Source organism: Phasianus colchicus, chromosome 8, assembly GCF_987193195.1.
Source record: "Phasianus colchicus chromosome 8, bPhaCol1.hap1.1, whole genome shotgun sequence".
Lineage (NCBI taxonomy): Eukaryota > Metazoa > Chordata > Aves > Galliformes > Phasianidae > Phasianus > Phasianus colchicus.
In genome coordinates, this window is record NC_143443.1 from 23,329,323 (window position 1) to 23,350,946 (window position 21,624).

Here is a 21,624-nt window from a genome sequence, read left to right on the forward strand (position 1 = left end):
CACAAGAGCAGAGTAGAGGGGGACAATCAGCTCCCTGTTCCTGCTGGCCACCCCTCTTCTGATGGAGCCCAGGGTACCATTTGCTTTCTGAGCTAGAAGACAGCAGATACTTAACATTTTTTCCTGCAGCCAGATCCATAGAATGACAAAGCAGTTTTCTAGAAGCAGCAGCATGTGATGAAACCAATGAAACAGGCAAAGGCTTGGAACACATACTGTGGCCAAACTCCCCTGCGTGCTCTGGCATGATGAGGGAGCAGTGACCCAGAAGTTGTTTTTTTCAAACTCCAACCTCTAATTCTGTGACTCTGCAACTAAACAATTGCAGAGAAAGTCGCATCAGAACTCTAAAGGCTTGTGCAAATCTGCCCAGACAGTGCCAGACCACCTCTTTTGCCACTATCCAACTGTCAGAACACGGCACTTGGCACTGGCTCTCCACCAAATACAAGGCAACACTGCCCAGTTGCCTCCTGTTTCCCTGGGTCTTAGAGACTGCACTTTCTCGCTGACTCATTTCCTGAGATCCATCTGTTATCATCTTATTAGATTAATGTGCATGGATGGGGAAAGTACCATGGAACAGAGAAAGTCAAGATGGTAGTGTTGCTATGACATCTGATGTGCAAAGTGTGGAGACTTCCTGAACAACGCAGCTCCCCCTCTGACTAAGGCAGTGATGATGGCCTGGGAATTTATACATAGCCCAGATCTTCAAACTCCCAATGAACACAGACACATCGTATTTAATGAAATACTCCATCAGCATGAAACATTCACAGAATTTGAGCATCATGAGTAAATGAGAGAGATTGTTAAAAAAAGCAAAACAAAACAAAAAAGCCTATCACACCTGGAAGTTACTCCTTACCTCTATATCCTGTATAATTTTGGGGTAAAGTGCTCTGTAGAAGGAGTTGGGCGGAGCAGTCCCATCAGGGGGTTTATTTTTAAATAGGTATTGTCCCCTGGAAGACAAAGAACACAGATCACATTTCAGCATTTGGGAGGAAGGTCTCCCTGGCATTTTGGAAATGGACAACCATTGCTGAAAAGCACACAAAGATTCACAGTCCAACTTCAGTTCACAGTAACACAAGGTGGTTCCTCGTTTGTTTGTCTGTGACATGTTGAAGTTGCATATAGACACTGAAAAATTAATGACAAAGCAGTTCTTCCTCACTCGGGAAAGGAAAATGTACTATTTTGAACACAAGCCCCTTCAACTCAATAAGAGGTTAGAATGGCTCATACCCACTGCATACATATTCATACCAGAGGTCACCTTTAAAATAAAGCATACAAAAAAATACGAGAAGCCGAAGAACCCTCAAGCTCTCTGTGTGTTCACGACTAGCTTTGATCTATATTAACAGGAACAGCATCAGTTTTGGGACACGGACATTTTAATGCTACTACTTCATTTTGGTAAGCAACGCTTCATCGGTGGTGCCTTCCTCATTTCAACACTGATTTGGAATACTCATATCCCAAGCTAGATTTTTGCTACAAAAAAAATCCATAAACGGCAATCACTACCTGCTGCGTAAAAAACTTAAATTCCTCATCCTGAAGTTAAGAAGCCACCAAACACGGTGTGGAAGCTAGTAAACCCCACCATGGGCGTACTAACTGCTGCTCTGCCTGGCAACATGCCTCGCAAAATGGAGAGAGGCACAAATGCCTCTGAGTGTAATCCTGGCATCGGAGGCACGGAGTTTATACTGGGCCAGCTCTCCACTTCCCCCTCCCTCACTCCATTATGGCATAATTAATTGCTCAATACTTCGTTTTGCATTCTTTTCTTGTCCTTTCCATATAACATGTCTTGAAAGTCATTTGAGAGACTGCACTAACTGGCTGACATACTGTGGGCAAAATCCAGACTAAATCATTACAGTTTTTAGGTGTAAGTGGGGAGGTAAACTATAGGATTGAACAAACAAAACAACAAATGTTCAAGAAAAGATCTTTTGACAATTAGGGAAACTAGTTTACATTCATACAGAGAAAGCTGCTTTCTACTTAGGACAAAAGAATCATCTGAGTTTTCAAACAGTACCCAGCAGCCCCCTGTCTGGGGACAAATCTTTGTGAAGAAGGGACATATGGCTGCACGCAAACCAACAGTTAGGTGGATCCTTACAGGATCCAGTTTGGAAGTGTAAGAAAATTACTACCACTGGCCTGGGGAGGCTGGAAATGCTTCGGAGATGTGCAGAACAGCTATGGCACACTACAGAAGACTTAGGGTAGGTCTAGAACCATCTGTATACAAGCCTACGTGCCTGAAAACCTGTCTATTGTTTGCAGCTTTACTACATGAGCTATTAGAAGGTCCTGCTAGCCATAAGCAATGTCTTGCTGCTTGTAAAGTCAGTTGCATACAGGTCAGCCAAAGGACTGTTTGGAACTTCCCTGGCATCCCAGTGATTGGGATAAAAGCAACTATTGTTTGCAGTTTCTGATGACTGGCCAACTCAATCAAGTATTCAGATGGAAACAAAAGTACCCAATCTTGGGCTTCTATTTTATTTTTCTGTAAATCTGGGTAACCCTTACTGCTCCCTGACAGAATAACATAGAGTTACTGTCCTTCAAGATAGAAAGCAGGATTTCTGATAGGAAGAAGGTAAACCCAGGGAAATGGTGAACTGTCCAAATGAACTTCACAGACTGCTCACCGTAGATCACACAATTAGACGAGTTCCTAGAAGATGAAAAGCTGACCAACAACAGCCACGCTGATCAAGCCAGAATAAATAATGTCAAATGGACCTAATTTCTTCTCAGAGGTCAGTTTCATGAGTTAGCTAGAGAAGTATAGTGGTGGAAATGCTCAAGGGTGAACTTACAAATGGCTAGCAAGCACAGCTTACCAACAGTGCACTGTCAAAAAGAAAGGCAACTGGGATCTTGCATGAAGTTCTCCTAGATGTGTCATGTTAGACACTTTCATTAATGACGAAGAATGGAATAGGGAGCATATTTACTTTGTGGCCAATGATGCTGAAGCTGAGAGAAGATACAAGCACTTTGGAGGACAAGATTAAACTCATAATGCATCTGACAGAATGGAGAAATACTAACCAGTATACAGAATCTAACTGAACAAGAACAAGTGCTAAGTTCTCTATTTATAACATAAGCATGAAAGATGAGGAACAACAGGTAAGGAGAACTTCCACAGAAGGGGTAATTAAAAGTTATATATAATATAAAACCACTGTTAAAAAAAAAGCACGTGTTCTTCTGGAAAGCCTAAAATGGAGCATCCCCCATAAAGCAGAGAAAATAATCCTTCTCATTAAACTCTGGTGACGCCTCAGCAGAAGGAAGATGGTCAGCTGAAGTCACCATCCTCCAAGACTGGAGAAGAGTAAGAAGAGTAACTGGAGTGAGGCTATTCAAAGCAAATCAAGAAGAGGACAAGAAAACACAGAGTGAGCATTCATTAGTGCATCCCATGCACAGGAAACATGATCATCTCCCAGCTACGCAAAAGATTACTACAAAAAGCAGAAAGAGAAACTGTTCTTTGTGTCTGTGTAGGCTAAATATGCCATCCTGAACTGTAGATAGGAGGATGGTGTTCACCAGAACTGGCTGCCCACAGAAGCTGTGCATGCCCCATCCCTGGAGGCATTCAGGGCCAGGTTGGATGGGGTTCTGGGCAGCATGGTTAGTAAAATAGTGGTACTGCTTGCTCAAGCAAGGCACGAAGAATCTCCATCATTAAAGGCTTTTAAGAACCATTAGACAAACATCTGGGATGACTTAGAAAAAGGGGGATGAAAAAGTTACCACTACCATGTCTGTGTTTATTTTATACTCTTTATAAACACTATACAACTGGAAGCAGATCAACATAGTATTTATATTTAAAGGACATTTCATAATTCTGAATTACTTGCCTTTACTTTCTGAGACAAGCAGTATAACAAAATTAACCGTGAAACAGAAGTCTTTGTTTGCAATTCTGTATCTTTTTCTTTTTAATAGCGACCAAAATGCCTGAGCTGTCACTTTTATCTTGTTTATGAAATATTCATATCCAGCTTCCTTTCTGCCAACATCCTAGGGACACCCTTGGAAAAGAAAATTATGTATTAAAGGACGTAGCCCCTGAGAGGGAAAGTTCTAATGAAATGTTAACAGAGCAGCTTCAAACTTGAGTGAGACCCACATTGTAGTAAGGCTATTCCAGATGATTATTAACTAATCTATCTGCATTTCTAAAGTCCCCTATTCTCTGTGGTACCTACCCTGAGCTTCCAGTTTGAAAATTAAACAGATATCTAATAGTGAAAATCTGCTGAGGAAAACAAACAGACCCATCAGGAAACAACTAATACATAGCACATGCTGCCCCATTGCCACCCCCAAAAAAGCTCTTCTGCTCTGAACTGCTGACTAGTTTAGTGTTCCCCTGGGGCGTACACAGCTTCTTAATTTGAACCGAATGACAGCTGGGCGTAAAAATCTCACTCTGTATATCCCACTTGTCACAGTGGGATAAGAGCATGATCAGATGAGGAAAGTGAGGAAAAAGCCCCCACACTGTCTGCACAGCCAAATGATGCCCTGAGCCCCCAACCCCTGAATCTGGTCTCATGCATTTGTCAGGTTTGGAACCAGTGTGCTATTTCAGGATGCTACGTATTCTTCTTCAAACAGGGTTTGAAACACACAGCACTCACTGTCCTAAATGGGGGCAAAAGAGGTAAAGATACAGTTCCCTCACCATCCTCTCCTCTCTGACAACCCCCTCCACAGCGAGTCTGTCCTGACCATCCTCTCGATCAGCTTCTTCCACAGCATGCCGTCCGACGTCACGCGGTACCACTCCTTGCACACCAGCTCAGCGGCACACAGCGATTTGGCATCCAGGTAGGACAGGATGTTCTCAGCAATGTGATCCAATCCCCGAGCTGCGGGGGGAGGAAGGAAAAAAACAACAAGCATTATTTGCTGGGGAGAAGGGCAGTTTAAAACAACTCCCCTTACAAGTACAAATATACCCCCTCTCTCCTATTCCTTTCCATCTACTCTTCTGCATGCAGAGCTGGACCAAATGTGCAGAAGAGCATCTGCAGCTAAGTTCAGGAGTGAGCAGTGTTCTCCAACTTCCTTTGGATATAACACAACAAGTCATTAAAAATAATAAAGAATCCAAGAAGTCATTCCAATCTATTTCGATGGGTTTTAGCACTAGGGGGATATTCTATGGATGGCATTTCCAACTCAGCGACGCAGCCCCCAAAATCTCTCTATATTAGGACCATTTCTCATCTCACTGCTACAGCTGTTCTCATGTTCCAGCGGCTCAAAAGCTGTTTTTGCTAAAGCAGTAGCTTTTAAACGTAATGAAGAAAAAAATATATATTCCCAATGTGTGCCCTGAAGGGTAGTGGTACCTTCAGACATGGGGGAGGGAAAGATATGCAGATGCACGGGGAAGTGGAAAGGAAAGAAGAGGCTGTCTGAGGAGAAAGTGAAGCAGGTTCACTAGCTTCATTTATTAAAGCGGGCGGAGGAAAAATATGCACCATAATTGTATAATTTGCAAATTTTTTCCTGTGTGAATACCATGACTGGCTTTGTTTCAACATGTCTGGAGTAAAAGGCAAAGCAGGTGAGCCAAAGAGGCAGCAATGCTGGCAAAGCATTGGCTCTACAGCCTGGGTAGCACTTAGCAGCTCAGTGTAACTTCACACAACGCCATGCTCTGTCTCTTAAACAGACAGATGGGTCTAGCAAAAATGTGCCCCTTCCCACTCAGATCTGATCACCTACCAGACATCAGAAAGATAAGATGCCTTTTAAATGAGGTGTTGCATAAACACAGCTCCTCTTGGAGGCTGTTTAATTCATAAGCGAGAGACAGTGTCAAGGGATTCTCCCTCTTCACAGGTCCAATTGCTGAGGCTTTGTGAAAGTTGTGGTTGAGACCCTAGAAACCCTCTGGTTCACATCTGGGACATGGTTATACGTGTCCTTTCCTGCTTTTTAAACAACAGCCTCGAAGAGCAGGCCCTGCTTGTCAGTGACAAAGAAAAAGCAGTGAATGCATTTGTACAGTCACATGCCCATACATCAGCAAACCCAAACTGGGGGCAATCAGCTGATTCCTTTGGAGCTCATAAGAAACAAAAGGCCCAAGCTTTACTTGGTTTTGTTAACTGAAACATCTCAAAATTATCTACTGACACATGAAAATGAGAAAACTCAGCATGTCTCCTCTCAATCCTATCAAACATCTGAGATTTATAATACACATTGGGTGAGACATTCTGCCCAGCGTTTTATGCTCCCATTCATTCAGAAGAAAAAGCACGGGAATGATACCAGACACAACCAGAATGCAGCAAGAGGGCTGACATTTCTTATCTTTATAGATGCAAAATTAGATGTCAACCTGCAAAACTGAAGCATCAGCAACCTTTATTATGTATTTAATCTGAAAAGATATACACAGCCATTATGTGGAACTCTCTCAAAGAAGAGTGTTTGTAAATCCAGGTTCACACTACAGCAATTCATAGACCTATGTCTATGTATGTATGTCTATGTATTTTGGTGAACCTGAACCAATTCTGAAGGACAGAAGTGGACAATGGTGTTCCCTTGCTTCCCCCCTCTGATTCCTGCAGTCCTGAGCTCTCTGTGGGGAGCAGAAATGCCACATTCTGGCATTCTTTGGCATTCTTTCTGACAATCTTTTCCCTTCCACTTAACACGTGGGAAGGGGAGGCCAAAACCTCACTATTCCTTCTCTTCACAGAATCAAAGCTATTTTGGCGTGGCAGCAAACTCAATTGTATTATTATGTGAGATACATATCTACTGGAGCATTGCTTCCCTTAAAAAAATTCTTCATGCACAAAAGCTTTTGCTAAACTAATGTGAAACACAATTAGCCCTTCGGTCCTCCACATCAAGTATTAGAAGAATGTTTCAGTTATTTCACACACCAAACCCTTATAAAAATGACTCTGCTCATAAAAAATGTTAAACAGCTTGGAAATGCTAAGCAGAGACTTTGTTGTTTTTTGTTTTTTTTTTTAAGAAATGAAACAAAGTTTGTTAAGTACACAGTTAAGCTGTATTTTTCCAACCTTTATTCTGTCTAAAGCACTGGGAAAACAACCTCAGTCAATTGCACTCTATATCAGCCAAGTCTGCACATGACCTAAAACCATCTCTGGTCGTTCTGTGGGACAGTGCGAGGAGGACAGAGATAAGATGCCTCATGATTTTGGAAAATCTTTATTGTTTTATTTACTTGAGGGGGAGAGTAGGAAAGAGAATGAAGGCATAAAAATGAAACTGGAATATTGAGCACTTGAGAATTTCAGAAAGCTACAAAATACTTAAATAGGTTAGGGTTATTTTTTTATCGACTTAATTCAAAATTTTAGGTTTAGCACTCTTTCCTCAGCAGTTCCCTCTTCCTATCACCCTTACCAGAAAGCTGCCTACACTGAGGACATTCTGCACCTCCCAGGCTGCAGAGCCTGAGCCAGCCTAGTTCCCTGCCATTCATTTTCTCCCGTAGAGCTACATTCACCAGGACATTAGCACTTTGCCAATATGCAAATTGATGCACATATATTATTTAAGCACACAGTTCCCACAACTGTTCACGTTCTCAGACATTAGCTGCCTAATATCCTGTCTGTTCTGTACTTGGAGACAGTAAAATTCAAAGCTAGAGCTGCTTCCTAGATAACCCTGAAAAGACCACTAACAAATATGGCACGGCAGGCAGATTTTGGATGCCTGTGAAAATATTTCTAATATTTGCCCAGAACGGTCAGAAAAAGGCTTGTAGGATGAAATTAAACAGCAGAAAATGTGTGGTATTTGCTTGCTCTGATGGAGCTTTGTGGAGGAAGACCTGGAAAAATTGTGTAGCTGTATGTATGCTTTTACTTTAAAAGTGGGGAAACCAACATGCTTTCCAAGTATTCTGTTTTTCTGAAACAGAACAGCCTCACAAGTTATAATGCTGCTCTAAGTACACAAGATTATTGCCATTGGACTACTAAAAACTAACATAAAGAAGGTACTTAGCATAACTAAGATTTTTTTTTAATGCTACAACAACCATTTGATTACTGGGCACAATGAGCTTAAAAATCCAGAGACTACATACTTAACTTTGTAGCAAAACTCTCACACTGCCTCCATGCTTTGCATAATTCACAGTTAAACCCTACTTTTTTCCACCTTTTTTCCCAACGTGACATTTTCAATTTCAGGTTACGAAATCCCCTCCAAAGAATGATCGAATGACTGGATTGAACGAATTGTCCAAGTTGATCACTTCTACAAAGGGATCCACAGAACAAGTATTTTTGCAAGAAATTCTTCTTTTCAGCTGGTTATTTAGATGGAACAAATATAGGACTTGCTCAGGCTCACCTGAAACAAAGGGATTGCTAACCTACTGGCTATTTATTGAGCTATGATCTAATGGTCTGGAAAAATTCGACAGACAGGAATTCCCGTCTGGTTCTGAAACTCTATGGCTTATTGTTCACATGTTTATCTCCTTTTGCCTCACTTTCTCACCTGTAAGATGGGGTCAAAACACTATTTTATGCATGCATTCTCTGAAATACACCCAGTGCCACATGCGAGAACACCTGGGACAAAATCCTGAAAGGAAAGTCCAACAGAGGTGCAAAAAATACACTGAACATTTCCATTCTTTCTTCTTATGTCCTCCATTCACTATGGGCAATAAACAGATAATCAAAGTGATGGCCTCAGGAAGGTATTTTACTAGCACCAAAATAATCTACATAAGAAAAGAGAAAAACCTTGGCTGAGCAGTGGAAAACGAGAGTAGTTTTAATTTTTTAAAAAACATTATTAATGTATCACTGCAGGCATTCTAAGCACAACTACCTGTCCTCTGGCTTGTGATGATCCTCCTTAAGATACAGATAAGAGCTACCATTCTTTCCTGGCCAAACTATGCTGATGTTAGATCATCCCTTCAGTGATGGTAGGAATACAAAACAAAACGTTCCTGTATTTTGTATTGCTATAGAGCTTTTCACTCAAAAGCTACAATTTGTTTTGCAAGATGGCCCTAGAAAAAACTTCTACAACAGGGCAGGCCAGAGACACAAGAAGCCAAAGAGAATAATTTTCTGGAAGACAAGAGGAAAGAGCACTCTTCCTTTGCCTACAGAAGTACCTGGCAGTGCAGTGATGAAGTCCCTCTGTAACATGGGCTTGAGGTACGAGTTTATATGTCCGTGCTGGTAGTGACACATCTGGGAGATGAGGTGCTCCACAAACTCCACCTGGTCAGACTCAGACCACTGCTCAAAGTACTTGACGCAGAGCTCCTTCTCCTTCTCATAGCTTGCTGACAGTTTTCTCTGCTTGGGCACAATCATACTGGAAGTGCCATTGGCAAGTTTTGTCTGTGAAAGGAAAAAAAAAACACAAATAATACATACAAAAAGAAGATCAGGTGCTCTGGTACGTGAAGTCGGTCAGGACCACGTATCCCATCTGCAGCTGAGTGCAGAGCTGTAACTCCAGCAGAACAAGGTCCTGGTCCATGCCTGAGTTGCACACATAGGACTGCTTGGAAGGGAAACCATGAGTGCCAATTTAATACAAACACAGTTTTATTTACATCTTGCAGACAGCAAAATGCACTTGGATTCCTAATCTACAGTTACCAGCTATTTCAATACACCAACAGAAAACTGCATTTAGATTTCACTTTTCTTCTAAAGAATGGACTGCTACTACAATTCATAGGAAATGTCCTGAACAAATGAGGAAAAAAAAAAAAAGAGTACTTCTGAGTATAAAGTTATACTGTGAGGGTAAAGCCAGCTAAAGCACACCCTGATATTTGCTACATGCTTCCTTCACAGAATAAAAGAGCTTACATTTTCCGAGCACTGTTAATATCTTGTCAGAAAGGCTCAGCTCAAAGAAGAGTTTCAGGGACAATACAAAACACTGACATTTCAATTTACTTCTTGATGGCAAGATGTAATTTCTGCTTCCTAAACGATTTTACTGGAAGAAAAGTGCACATTTTGCATCGTAAGGATATCCTTTGTCCAGAAAACATTAACTGCTTAAGGAGAAATTATTTTTTTTCCACACTGTTCAGTTTGCATTAAATGCTAAATTGAGACTTTTGTATCTTTTTAGGATTCATTATCCCCACACACTCACTTCTGTACCTCCCCAGTCTAGGAACACACACTACAGGCACACGTTCAACCAAAGCACGGATAATTCTCATTTTGCTTTTGCAGATTATTCCCACTGAAAACGTGATTTTCCCTTTTTCACCTCAGTGGTGTAACACCAGACAGCTCTGTAAGAAAAGTCAATAATACTACATCACTTATACTTTCAAAATGTATTTTGAGATTCACTATTAATTATCTAATCATTAGAAACGAATTACAGGCACTGAAATATATCAACCATTGATTCAGGGGCGCCATATTTCTGCCATATGATAAAATTTCAGGCACCAACCTCATCATGAGACTTCATTCCCTTTAAAGGAAAAGATGAGTACCTAAATCTGCCTGTAATTATAACTAAAATATATGGATTTACTCATTTTACTGGAAGGAAAAAAAAAAAAAACCACAAAACAATACTTTTTCTCAAATGCTGAAACACTGCGTTTAGAGAGCAGAGAAAAACATTACCCAATTTGGGTTTAGAATGTGTGAATTCCTAACTGCTCTGGAGAAAAGAATTCTCGTTCTTTGATACCCACCTGCCCTGCCAGCAATTCTCTGAAATACCAAAAACACCATCATTTGAAAATATACCTAACTATTCACTACTTACGTCTCATTTTATAGCACAAAGCCACCTAAATTTCAGCCTCTCCAGCAGAGCTGGACAGATTTTCTTCAGATGGAAAAAGGTGGTAATTAGCTGCCATTTTTAGCAAGAAATTTCTACTGTTTCTGTGTTAGGTCTCAGAACATGGAGCACACACCATCCGTACTGAACTCTGCAGCTCAGGGTTTTCAGCCTCCCTTTTCTCCCCACAGACCTGTGTGTGTGTTCAGTAGGATCGTGTCAGACAAGGGCTATGACTGATTGACCCTATTTCATTTGGTCATCCCACAGACTGTGCTGCAAGTGAATAACAAACCCAGTATTGGGCAGCAGGAAGAAATTCTCTTGGGACACCTTTTTATATAGAGAAACCTCTATAAAAGGGGCTGTGGGAATGACGTCCTTGGTGTGAAAGACTGAAGTTTTCCTAGCAAAGTCTGCAGCTGGCAACAGCCAGGCAAAAAATCATTACCAACGGACTGCACTGAACATCGGTCTTAGGGGACTCCGGTCATTTCTGCTGCAGTTAAGCTGCCTGCAAAACAGACACCCCCGTAAAAGTGCTGGATTTAGACAGCAGAGAGCTGTTGTGTTCTACAAGCCTGATGTGGTTTAATTTCTCTTGTTTGTTGGCAAGTCCATCCCACAACAGGCTGTCTCAATAATACCTCCGGCTTTTAATTTGAGAAATTCTAAGACCGAGCAGCAGAGTAGGCAGGTGAAGTATGAAGACAAGAGGGGCTGCTCCTCCTGCGTGGGGCTGCACCAGGCTCTGCCCCTGCCTTGCCGAACTTCCAGCAACCTCCAGCCCCCACTTACCTCTAAAAGCCTGGGACATCAAATAGAAGCTGCAACACCCGCAAAAACAAGTAACAGATCCTGTGTGCCTAAAATCAGATGGCTTCGGTGGGCCAAAGCAACTCACTTGCTTGTGTCCCAAGTAAATACAGCCTCTGAGGTAGGGAGGAATAAATTAAAGAGCCCACTGACCAACACTTGTAACTTGAAGACAAACTCTGCACTTATGTTGCGGATCTGCTAAGAAAAGCATTCTGTGTGTCTGTATGTCTGAATTAGCAGACAGGAGTGCAACGTGTTTTTAGGTCTGAGCGTCCTACTTCAGCCACATTCTGACCATATAAACCTGAGACATCATCAGTGCCCCTGCCTGCTCAAGTTTCCCATCAAAAGAAGCACACCCAAGGTCACCATAGCATCTCCAGGGGTCCCATGGTCCATACACCAAGGACCAGAAAGACTGTGCAGGCCAGGAATACCCCAGCTCTGCAGGATTCAAAATCCTGTGATCGCCAAGACCACCTGCAGCTAAGGGTAAGAAGACAATTCGAAAATATTTCAATTGGAAGATTCCTGAAAATCCACTGAGGAGCTCAGTGAAAAAGGTCTGTTATTAAAAAAAGCAACGACACAACAATGACATCAAGCATCTGTATCATTAAAACACTGGGGAGGTACCGGTTACAAGCAGCAAGAGAATTCATTTAGCTTTCTAATAAACCCTGATGACTCAACCATTCTGTTCAGCTGCAGTTCATGACAAATCAGATTCTATTTCCTGTAGCACACAATGGTCTCTTCTTCAACGGTTCCTTTTCCTGGCACAACAGCAGACCTAATCTGAAGAAGTGAGCACCAACCTGCGAGCAGGACACACTGCTATGTTAAATAGGCATCCAAATGCAACGTTTGTGCTTATGCTTTTTATAAGCTTCACTTCCCAAAGTGGCAAAGAAGAATAAGTAGTGGTAGCCCATCACCACGGGCAAAAGCTTGAGTACAATGAAGGTGCAGGCTCCACTGTGCCTCAGCCAGCTCCAAGCTCCCCAGTGGCAACTCCTCTGCAAGAGCAACCAAGATGTTCTGCACTGGTGTGCCTGAGCCTGTGAGCTGTGCTGGGAAACCCAGAGGACTGGCTGCCTCAGGTGGGTACCATCTCAAGGATCTACGTACCGTGCTCCACTGCAGCCCATAATTACAAGAGTCTTTCTCCAAATGGCTACATTTAACACAAAGCATATTTGTATGCTCTGCAAAGTAGAAGCGGACTAATATATGAAAGGAATTCAATCTAACTTCAAATTCAATCTAACTATAGTTTGCAACTATAGGAAGGTGCCATATTTCAACATGGAAAAATAAAGCCTAGATTAATCTCCTACTCTGCATAGTAGACACAACAGCCATGGTATATTACAGCTGTAACCAACATATGACAACCAAGGTTATTTTTTGTTTTGATCAGGAGAGGGGACTAAGAATCCTTCTAAAGCACAACAGTAAGGATCAGCACAGTTCTCTGATGGTGTTACAGGCACAGTGTTTCACAGCCCACGGTAATGGTCAGAACCCATAGCAGTGGTCAAAACCTAGTAATAATCAAATTTTTTTAATTAAAAAAGTCCCCATAATATCTTCTAATCATTACAGAAGATTTTGTTAAGGCACTTTCTACAGCATGGGAGAATTTAGTTTATACATTTCTTGATGTAAGAGGACAACTCTTTTAAGATAAAGACAGAAAATCATGCGCGGCTTAAATGATCTCAGCCAGGTTTGGGACCTTCTGAACCTTCCAGATGTCCTCAAGCTGGAGCTCCAACATGACCAAGAGATGAGGTCAGCACTGAGCATCTCTCTAGACCAAATAAAGGGACCTCCCTTGGACAACTCAGTACCAAGGGTCCATGCTGGGCTTCCTCCCCTCCCTCCATACTCACAGGGACTGCAGCTCTGACCTGGACAGGTGGCTCCTACTGCTTACTGGCAGCTGCAGCATCCCATAGCCAGCTGCTTGTGTTGCTGGCCACGGTTAGGATGCTGATCTAGACAGAGCCACCTTAACAGGAATTTTGGATGGGTCTTAGTGAAGGGGAGGAAAAAAGAGGACATAATGTTTAATTATAAGAAATGATTGAAATAGGCACAGACATACCCCGGGTGCCTCTGCACTGCAGCAAGCTCTAAACTTGTTATCGTTAATGGTTTAAATTTCACTGTGCTAATCATTTCAGGACACAAGCCTTTCTTGATAATCTAATGAATTATTCCAACATCCTTCAGCAAAAAAAATCCTCCATGACAGCACTAATTACAAGACGTTTTCCCAGTGCTTATGTAAAATATGACAGAGCAGCAGCTTAGGGAATTGCAGAAAACTGCTTCTAATTTCCACTGAGAAACTGACAAACACCTCTCTTTCATCTCTCCCAGCTCTCAAGTAAGATTTAACTTTCTCATTTAGTTAATTACCGAGTGAGGATCATCATTTTCCCGGATCGGAGCGGCACAGAGCCTTTATCGTGTTAACTTGTGAACTTGATCGATGGCTGCTGCTAAAACTTAATAACTTCACCCCCTGGCAAATTGTAAGATAAATATAATAGGAGAAACTCTGACAGTAAAAACCTGCCAGAAATGAGCGCTGTGTTTATGTTTCTTTGCAGGCAGCAAAAAAACAACCGACAGCTTATTACTGGGTGCGTGTTACTTATATTTAAAAGACTCCAGGCAGTTAACTTTCTGCGTACTGTTCAAACTTCACTCACAAGATAAAAGACACTGGGGGGGAAAACGAGCAATGGGATGACAAAGAAAGGTACCATGCAGGTGTACGGCTATAGCAGGGGGAGATGGTAACTTTGCAACGAAAGCAAAGCCACACCAGTGTACGCATCCCGAATGTTCCTCACAATTAACCCCATTAAAAAACCACAGCGGTGAAACCAGACATGAAACCTGTAGTTGCAGCAGCAGTACAAACAAAGATCAGGAATTCTGCAGCATGCTGGAAGCTGTGTGGGAAAAGCAGGGGATTAAATAGTCCAAGTCGTAGAGAGATGTTTTGAGGTGATGTCTGTAAAGCTGCTTGCAGCCCCAGAACACTGCACAGCTCCTTCAAAGCCACTCACGTAGCTGTGAAGCTGCTCCTGCCCATAGCGCTCAGTGCCACCCCAACGGAGCAATGTAACAAAAGCACTGAAATGGAGCTGAGAACCTCTGCCAGTCCTCCATCCGACAAGGCAGAGCCAGTATTTCAGAGTCCTGTTGAAGGGGGCTGTTGGCACGCCTGAAGGCAGTAACAGCATAATTAACAGGACACAGGTTCAGTTCCTATGGCTGGCTTCTTCCTTTTTAGGTTCGTAATTGCCAAATGCTGCAGAACAGATTCCCAGACTGCCAAGGCTAAGCAAAGAGGATGGAAGTTGTAGCTCCTTAATGCAGCTCCCTATGGCAGAGCTGCCTTGTTTTAGGAAGTGGGCTAAGAGTCTCCCCGTAAGGAGCAGGACCTCTCCTGCCAGAGCACCTGTATGGCACAAGAAGGGCAGCAGCTCCTTGCTTTTCTCCTTTGCAGAGCAAATCTGCTTTTCTGATGTTTGCCTTGACAGAAAAACTACAATCCTAGGTCATTTAACAACTCACTCCATTTACTTTTATCTTAAAAGCTCAGTTTAGAATCTCCCCGTTTCCGTCTGCCTCCATCTCGCATAACAGACTCTGTGAGGTTAACCATGGGTTTAGCACATATACAGACTGAGTCGCTCAGTACTGAATTAGTTTCCACGCTGCACAGCTCACCACAACATTCTGAAAAACGAACAGAACTCAGAAGCAGATGATCATCAATCACATCTGAGAGTCAAAAGAAAGCACCATGAAAGAAACCGCAGCGTCGCGACCGTTCATTTTCAAGAGAAAATTCAAAATACACGCTCACACTGAAATTAGCAGCACCCTGGACACTTAAGGACCTCACAGTTTTGCCAGTTTGTGACTTTTAGCAGCTTGCCCACATCTGGTCTCTAAACATCTTCAAAAAAGAACTTCGATACGAAAGGATCTGTCTAGATGAAAGATCACTGGAATTACACCGGACACAGCAGCCCAACCAGCTGCACTTGCTGAAATCTGGGGGGGCAATCGTTTTCAGAGGTACCATCCAAGTGCCTACGATGTGCTATTAGCCTGAAGGGCACCCGGCTACAGATATGGCCTCAGACACAGAAGAAGGAGAACGCTGCGTTGTTTTAGGGACAGAGAAAGCCAAAGACACCCAAAAAGGAACGCCTTGGGTCTCTCCAGGGACAGGGGACGCAGGACTCAGCCATGGGCACTTGCACAGCAGCTGTACAAACTGCAATAACACCTTGCTGGAGAAGCTGCTCCCCTCCCACACTGCTACACAGTAAACAGCAACAGGGAGAGGAGATTAAAAAACTATTCTTTTAAGATAATAGTTAATGTTTCAGACAGACTAATAAAGTTTAATTGTCTGGAATCTCGTAGCTCCTATTGTAAACTTTCGTTTGATATAGGTCTCCCATCTAGATTTTAAGTGCTGGTAAAAACCTCCAAAATAAAATTTCTCTGATGCCAGCAACGGATGCGAACTGGGAGTCCCTCTCCTCCTCCTCCCTTATCTTCAAGTTGCCTTTGAAAATAACAAGCACTGATGAGAAATCTGCTTGCATCAGCACAGCACTAGCATATGTTACTTTCCCAAACTAAGATCCCTGACCGAATGCAAATCTAGACATATGGGGCAGGGAGGAGCAGCCACTGTCACTCTTAAAGTGGTCGTTTCATTAGGTATAAACTGATCATACACTGATTTCAAAGCAGATACTACAGTAGTAAGAAACCATTTTCACTGGAAGTCACCAAAGGAAATTCTTTCTCAGAATGGCTACCAGAACCTATGCTGAACTGCTGGGACCATTATATGTTATTACTGTTAATGGAGGGAAGGAACATGCACATTATCACTTGGAGAACCAGTCTACTAAAGTCATTGGGTAATGGCCAGCAGCAGCAAAGGGCTCGTTTATGGCAGGGAAAGGCATAAGCTATGCTCTAAGCAGCAGTTTCATAGTTTTCTAGAACAGTTGCTTCTGTTTTAAAAACATCCAAGCATGATTTACTGCCTGAGTGAAGTTTTTCTTTATGGTTGATTTTCTTTTTGCTCCAAGTACTCCCTGAACTCAGAGAGAAAAGCAGCCAGGAACAGGCAGATGGACTAAAAAGGTTCAAACCATGGCTAAACCCTGAAGACTACACCACTGGGAAGAACCCACAAGTAGAGGGAGAGAACAACCTGAAAGATAATACTATCTGCATTCAGTAATGCTACTGAGATTTTCAAAATGCTATGATCATCTGATCCTCTATGTAAAGCTTTTATCATCAAGAACAAAAGCCCTCCAAAATAGCTCATCCAAGAGAACACAGCTGGAAGCAGCATTATTTTCCAAGAGCCTCCTTGGAGATGCACATTGCCACCACCAACAAAGAGGGCACAAAGGCACCCAATGACCAAGAAATGCAACAAACGAAAATGCAGCAGTGATCTAAAGAATGGCAACTGTCACAGCAATGCTTGGTCCCACTACAAACACACTCCTTAGATCTGCTGGCAGAGTTGGCTGCATGAGCACTGCCTAACCTATTTCAGTCAAAATAAGCTTGTTAGCAAAGACCTGCTATTTAAACTGTCTAAGCTAAAACACCTCATCTTAACTGAAAGCAGGGTTGCAGTTTTGCTGACAGATCCTGGAGGGCAGCAACCTGCAGCAGCCAGACAAAGGCTGTGTGGTGTTCTTTTCTACCAGTACAGCCAGGTCTAGAAGAGGACATCTAATGGGTTCACACTCATTGACACCAACACTCCTGCTGTTGGCAGCCATCAAAGAGGCAGCTGTAAGAAGGAAAGTCCATGAAACAGAATTATATAACTGTTTTATTTTGAAGGGACCCTTAAAGGTCACCTTGTCCAACTCCCCTGCAACAAACAGGGGCAAATACTTTTGCACAGTGTCAAAGCTGGCCAGTAAACACCTAGACAGACTTTTCATATATCCTCCTCTGGTCTCTTCTAGATAATCATGCAATTTTCACCCATTAATAAGTACTGTCTTCGCAAGACTAGCTGTTACGTTAACCTTGCTGGCAAATGTTACCTTGCTGGCAAACTGGGGTGATTCCCAAGAAAGAGCACTAAGATGGCTGGGGAAGCTGGATGTTTGGTCTGGAAGAGGCTCATGAGAAGTTACAGAGGAACGTGAGATGGAATCTGTTCAGAAGTGCATAACGAGAGAAAAAGTGGCAATAGGCACAAATGGTAACAACCAAAACTTTAGTTGTTATGAGAGAGAGAAACATAAGTGGTCAAAGTCCTCCTGAGCAAACTGAGCTGGCTGTGAAGGCTATCTTCCTCTGAACAAGGCAATTGGACTGGAGACCTCCAGATGGTGTTATCTCAGCTAAAAGCTTCCTGTGACTTTGTATCTCAAGCTGCTTCCTTGATACCTGGTAAGAGATTTATCATCTGAGCAACACTCTCCCAAAACACAAGCTACAGACATCCTCTAGTGAATTCTATATTTTCACACCTTGCACTGTGCTGGATTAGTACATGGGGGAAGAAAGGCACGGAACAGTACCCTCAGCAACACCAAGCAAACGGCTTTGACCAGAACAGCAAGGTGTATTTGGTTTCAGAGATGAGCAGACTGTCCCTATCAGCTGCACTCAAATCACACAGCCCAGATCCTGACCACAGGCAGTGGCACAAGGGGTCCCTTCATGGCTCACTGCTTAGCTGCCAACAAGCTTCCAGCAAAACCCTCAAGTTAAAGGAGGGAGGAAGTCTTCCAATAGTTCATTGCCTAGAACAGACTCAATTACACAGGGACTGTGGAAATACACAAGCATTGTAAACATCCCAGTAATATGGGGCAGAACAGGACAGTGAGTCTCATCTGGTCCCTCACTATTCTGCATTTCTCATGTAACATTCAACCATTCACACAAAGGTATGATTCTGTGTTTTTTTTAAGGAGATTAGCAAGCAGTGGGAACAGTTTCAATCTGCCTCCATTTCCCTTTCTACAACAATAGGCTTATCTTTCTTTTCATCCCTCTTCTGAGCGTTCCTTTCCTGTTAATTTGTAAGAATTGTCCTCCTTTCTGAAAACAAGTGTATATGAATGTTAGGCTTCACCACTGTACGTTGTTTGTTAAACATCTCAGTGCTACCTCTCACTTGTTTCCTGTATATTCAGGGAGCTCACAGCAGCCAGCACTAAGCTTAGTGTTTGCATGCCTGAAAACACACTATTTGCAGCTCGAAAAATGCAAGGAGTCAATTTGGGATCATACCCAGAAAAAAAAACACAACACAACCTTCTGATACAAAAAAAAATTCAAGAATTCAAGATTTACCAGGGACCAAAGCTGGACAGACACACTGCTCCTGTTCCTACATCAAGGGGTTAGAGCTCCCTCTAGCACTCTCCAAACAGAAGAGCCATAGATTCTATGCTGCGACTGTATGATCTCATCCAAACCAACCTTGGGTGGTGCAGTCCATTATTTTTATTTGCTTTACTTTCTGCTGTCACATGAATAATTAAGAGTACATCCACCAGTTTGTCTGAAGCTCAGGAGAAACAAGTGTCAGAAGAATTTCTCTCTATAACCGATTAGAAATAGTCAGATTGCTATAATTAAGTGTTCTGTTTTAAAATGTAATTTAAGACCGGTTGAAGGATCTTCATGTCAGCTGTATGTAGAATGTGAAGCGTAGCAAGAAATTAAATGAAAAAGTTGCTGAAATTTTCAATTTTCACAACGTAAGAAAGTCTTGCTACCTCGCCCTACCTTGCAGCTGACAAACATCCCAATGTAGCTGACAGGTCGCCTACAGCTGTGAATTAGGTGTTTCTATTTCAGCATTAAATATTGAGCAACTCAGCTTAAGTGAAACTCAAAAGGTGTAACCCTGCTGAGTTTTGCACAATGCTGAAGACAGAGAAACATCTAATGACAGAAAGCGTGTCAGGCCTTTTTAATCACAGGTTATTACTTATTAATTCTTGATAAACTGAAAGCTGGCAGTACAAAGTAAAACTGAGAAAGGAAAATGGGAGCCAAGCCTTTTCAGTTTTATTCCTAACTCTCCTGCTGCCTTCCTGAGCTGCCGTAGGCAAATCACTCCTCTGCTTTTCATGAGTCTCTTGTTAAATACATGTGTCCTAATGCAAGTCACACAGAGACAGAGCAAGGCTGCACGTTGGTGAAGTCCAAGGAGGCCACTGTGTGGAAAGTGCCTGGTGAAGCAATCAGAGCTGAACTACAGCACACCTCACTGCCCACATGCAAACATCCATCATTAAAGAATCATTTGAGTTGGAAGGGATCCTTAAGGGCCATCTGGTCCAACTCCCCTGCAGTGAACAGGGACACCTACAGCTCCATCAGGTGCTCAGAGCCCCTCCAGCCTGACCTTGGGTGTCTCCAGGGATGGGGCAGCCACCACCTCTCTGGGCTACCTGTGCCAGCGCCTCACTGCCCTTGCTGTAAAATGCTTCTTTCTTGTATCCAGTCAAAATCTCCCCTCTTTTAGTTTGAAACCATTTCCCCTAGTCCTGTCACAACAGATCCTGCTAAAGAGTCCATCCCTTTCTTTCTTACAGCCCCCTTTAGATACTGAGAGGCTGCTATTGGGTTTCCTGAGAGCCTTCTCTTCTCCAGTGCTGACAAACACATTTGACCCTTAAAAAAATAAAGACTTGTTAGCAGGCTCTAGACATCATCTAGTAGGAAAAAATGCAGCCAGACTAATCATTTTTGTGGTCTTTCAAAGCAAGATCAAAATTTGTGTACATCAAGAAAACACTTTACCTTAAGTTTTCTTGAGGTGAGCCACAGCACCCATCTACCCATCTTAAAACGAATGCAAATGTGGAAACAAATCCTCTCCCTGCACACAAGTGCCCTAGAGTGGGCACACTTTAGTTTCTTCACTTACCACAGCAATTTCAATATTTAACCACCAGGGGACTTCTGAACACTGCTTGGTTTTAGAAGTTTGTAATTTTAATATTAGTATGTGACTGAAATGAAGGAACACAATAGGATGTTAGGCTATCCCACTTACATTTCCACTTCTCTGACAAGTCCAGTAAGAAGGACTAGAAGTAATCAGAGCCGAGGAGATGACAGAAGCACCTGACAAAAACTACGCAAACCTCCTGGCATAACCTGCCCGTGTCCCTCAGCCCCAGCTGACAGCTGTCATTGCCATTCCAGGCCAAACTTTCTGTACTGCTCTGCTTCTGCACCCAGATCCTGACACCCAGACCTTCCCTCTTGTGATACAGATGGCATCTGACATCGTTTCTTTTATCCCCTTAAGGGGACTCGGAGAAAAGCACTGACAACTTCTGCTTGCTCCCCACACCTCTCCCATTCGGCAGGAGAGGATGAGAGCAGTCATCTGACCTATCCAACGCCAGTGGAAGGCCATGCAGAGGGACGCAAGACTGCCTCAGAGCAGCCCAGTCAATGATGTGGCTGAGCAGTACTCAGCTGCATGACTGCACTGCCTAGATCTGCAGGTGCCACGGGAGACTTACCCCTCAAATTGTAGAGTAGAATTTGTGTGTGTGCAAACTCTGGGAGAAGCACATTGCTAAGAGCGGAGGTTACCTTGTAATGAATCCAATGCCGACCCACTCTGAGCTGAAGTCAGACTTCCGAGGTCTCTTCCAGCTTAAGTGATACTGTGATTCTCACCTGACAATTCTCAAGTCAGTGCTCAGATACATTCCAGGTGTTTGGAAAATCCTGTTTAGGTTTTAGCCGAAATCAAAACAGAATTGTCTGGTGCTGATGTATTTCATATATTATACACAAAATCTAAAATTCTGTTTAAAGACACTTTACAGAGAATTACTTTTTAAAGCTTTCCAGCTC

General features: G+C 42.7%; 1 protein-coding gene across 12 annotated transcripts in view; it reads right to left on the bottom strand.

Annotated features, from left to right (window-relative positions):
- BTRC (beta-transducin repeat containing E3 ubiquitin protein ligase) overlaps positions 1 to 21,624 on the bottom strand; it is a 112,518-nt gene that overhangs the window by 19,080 nt on the left and 71,814 nt on the right. For all 12 annotated transcript variants that reach the window (XM_090145396.1, XM_090145393.1, XM_090145402.1 and 9 more), the window contains 3 exons: positions 9,212 to 9,443; positions 4,745 to 4,931; positions 872 to 968 (listed from right to left, as the gene is read on the bottom strand). In XM_090145396.1, the coding sequence (XP_090001522.1) occupies positions 872 to 968; positions 4,745 to 4,931; positions 9,212 to 9,443 (516 nt within the window). The remainder of the gene's footprint in view (positions 1 to 871; positions 969 to 4,744; positions 4,932 to 9,211; positions 9,444 to 21,624) is intronic.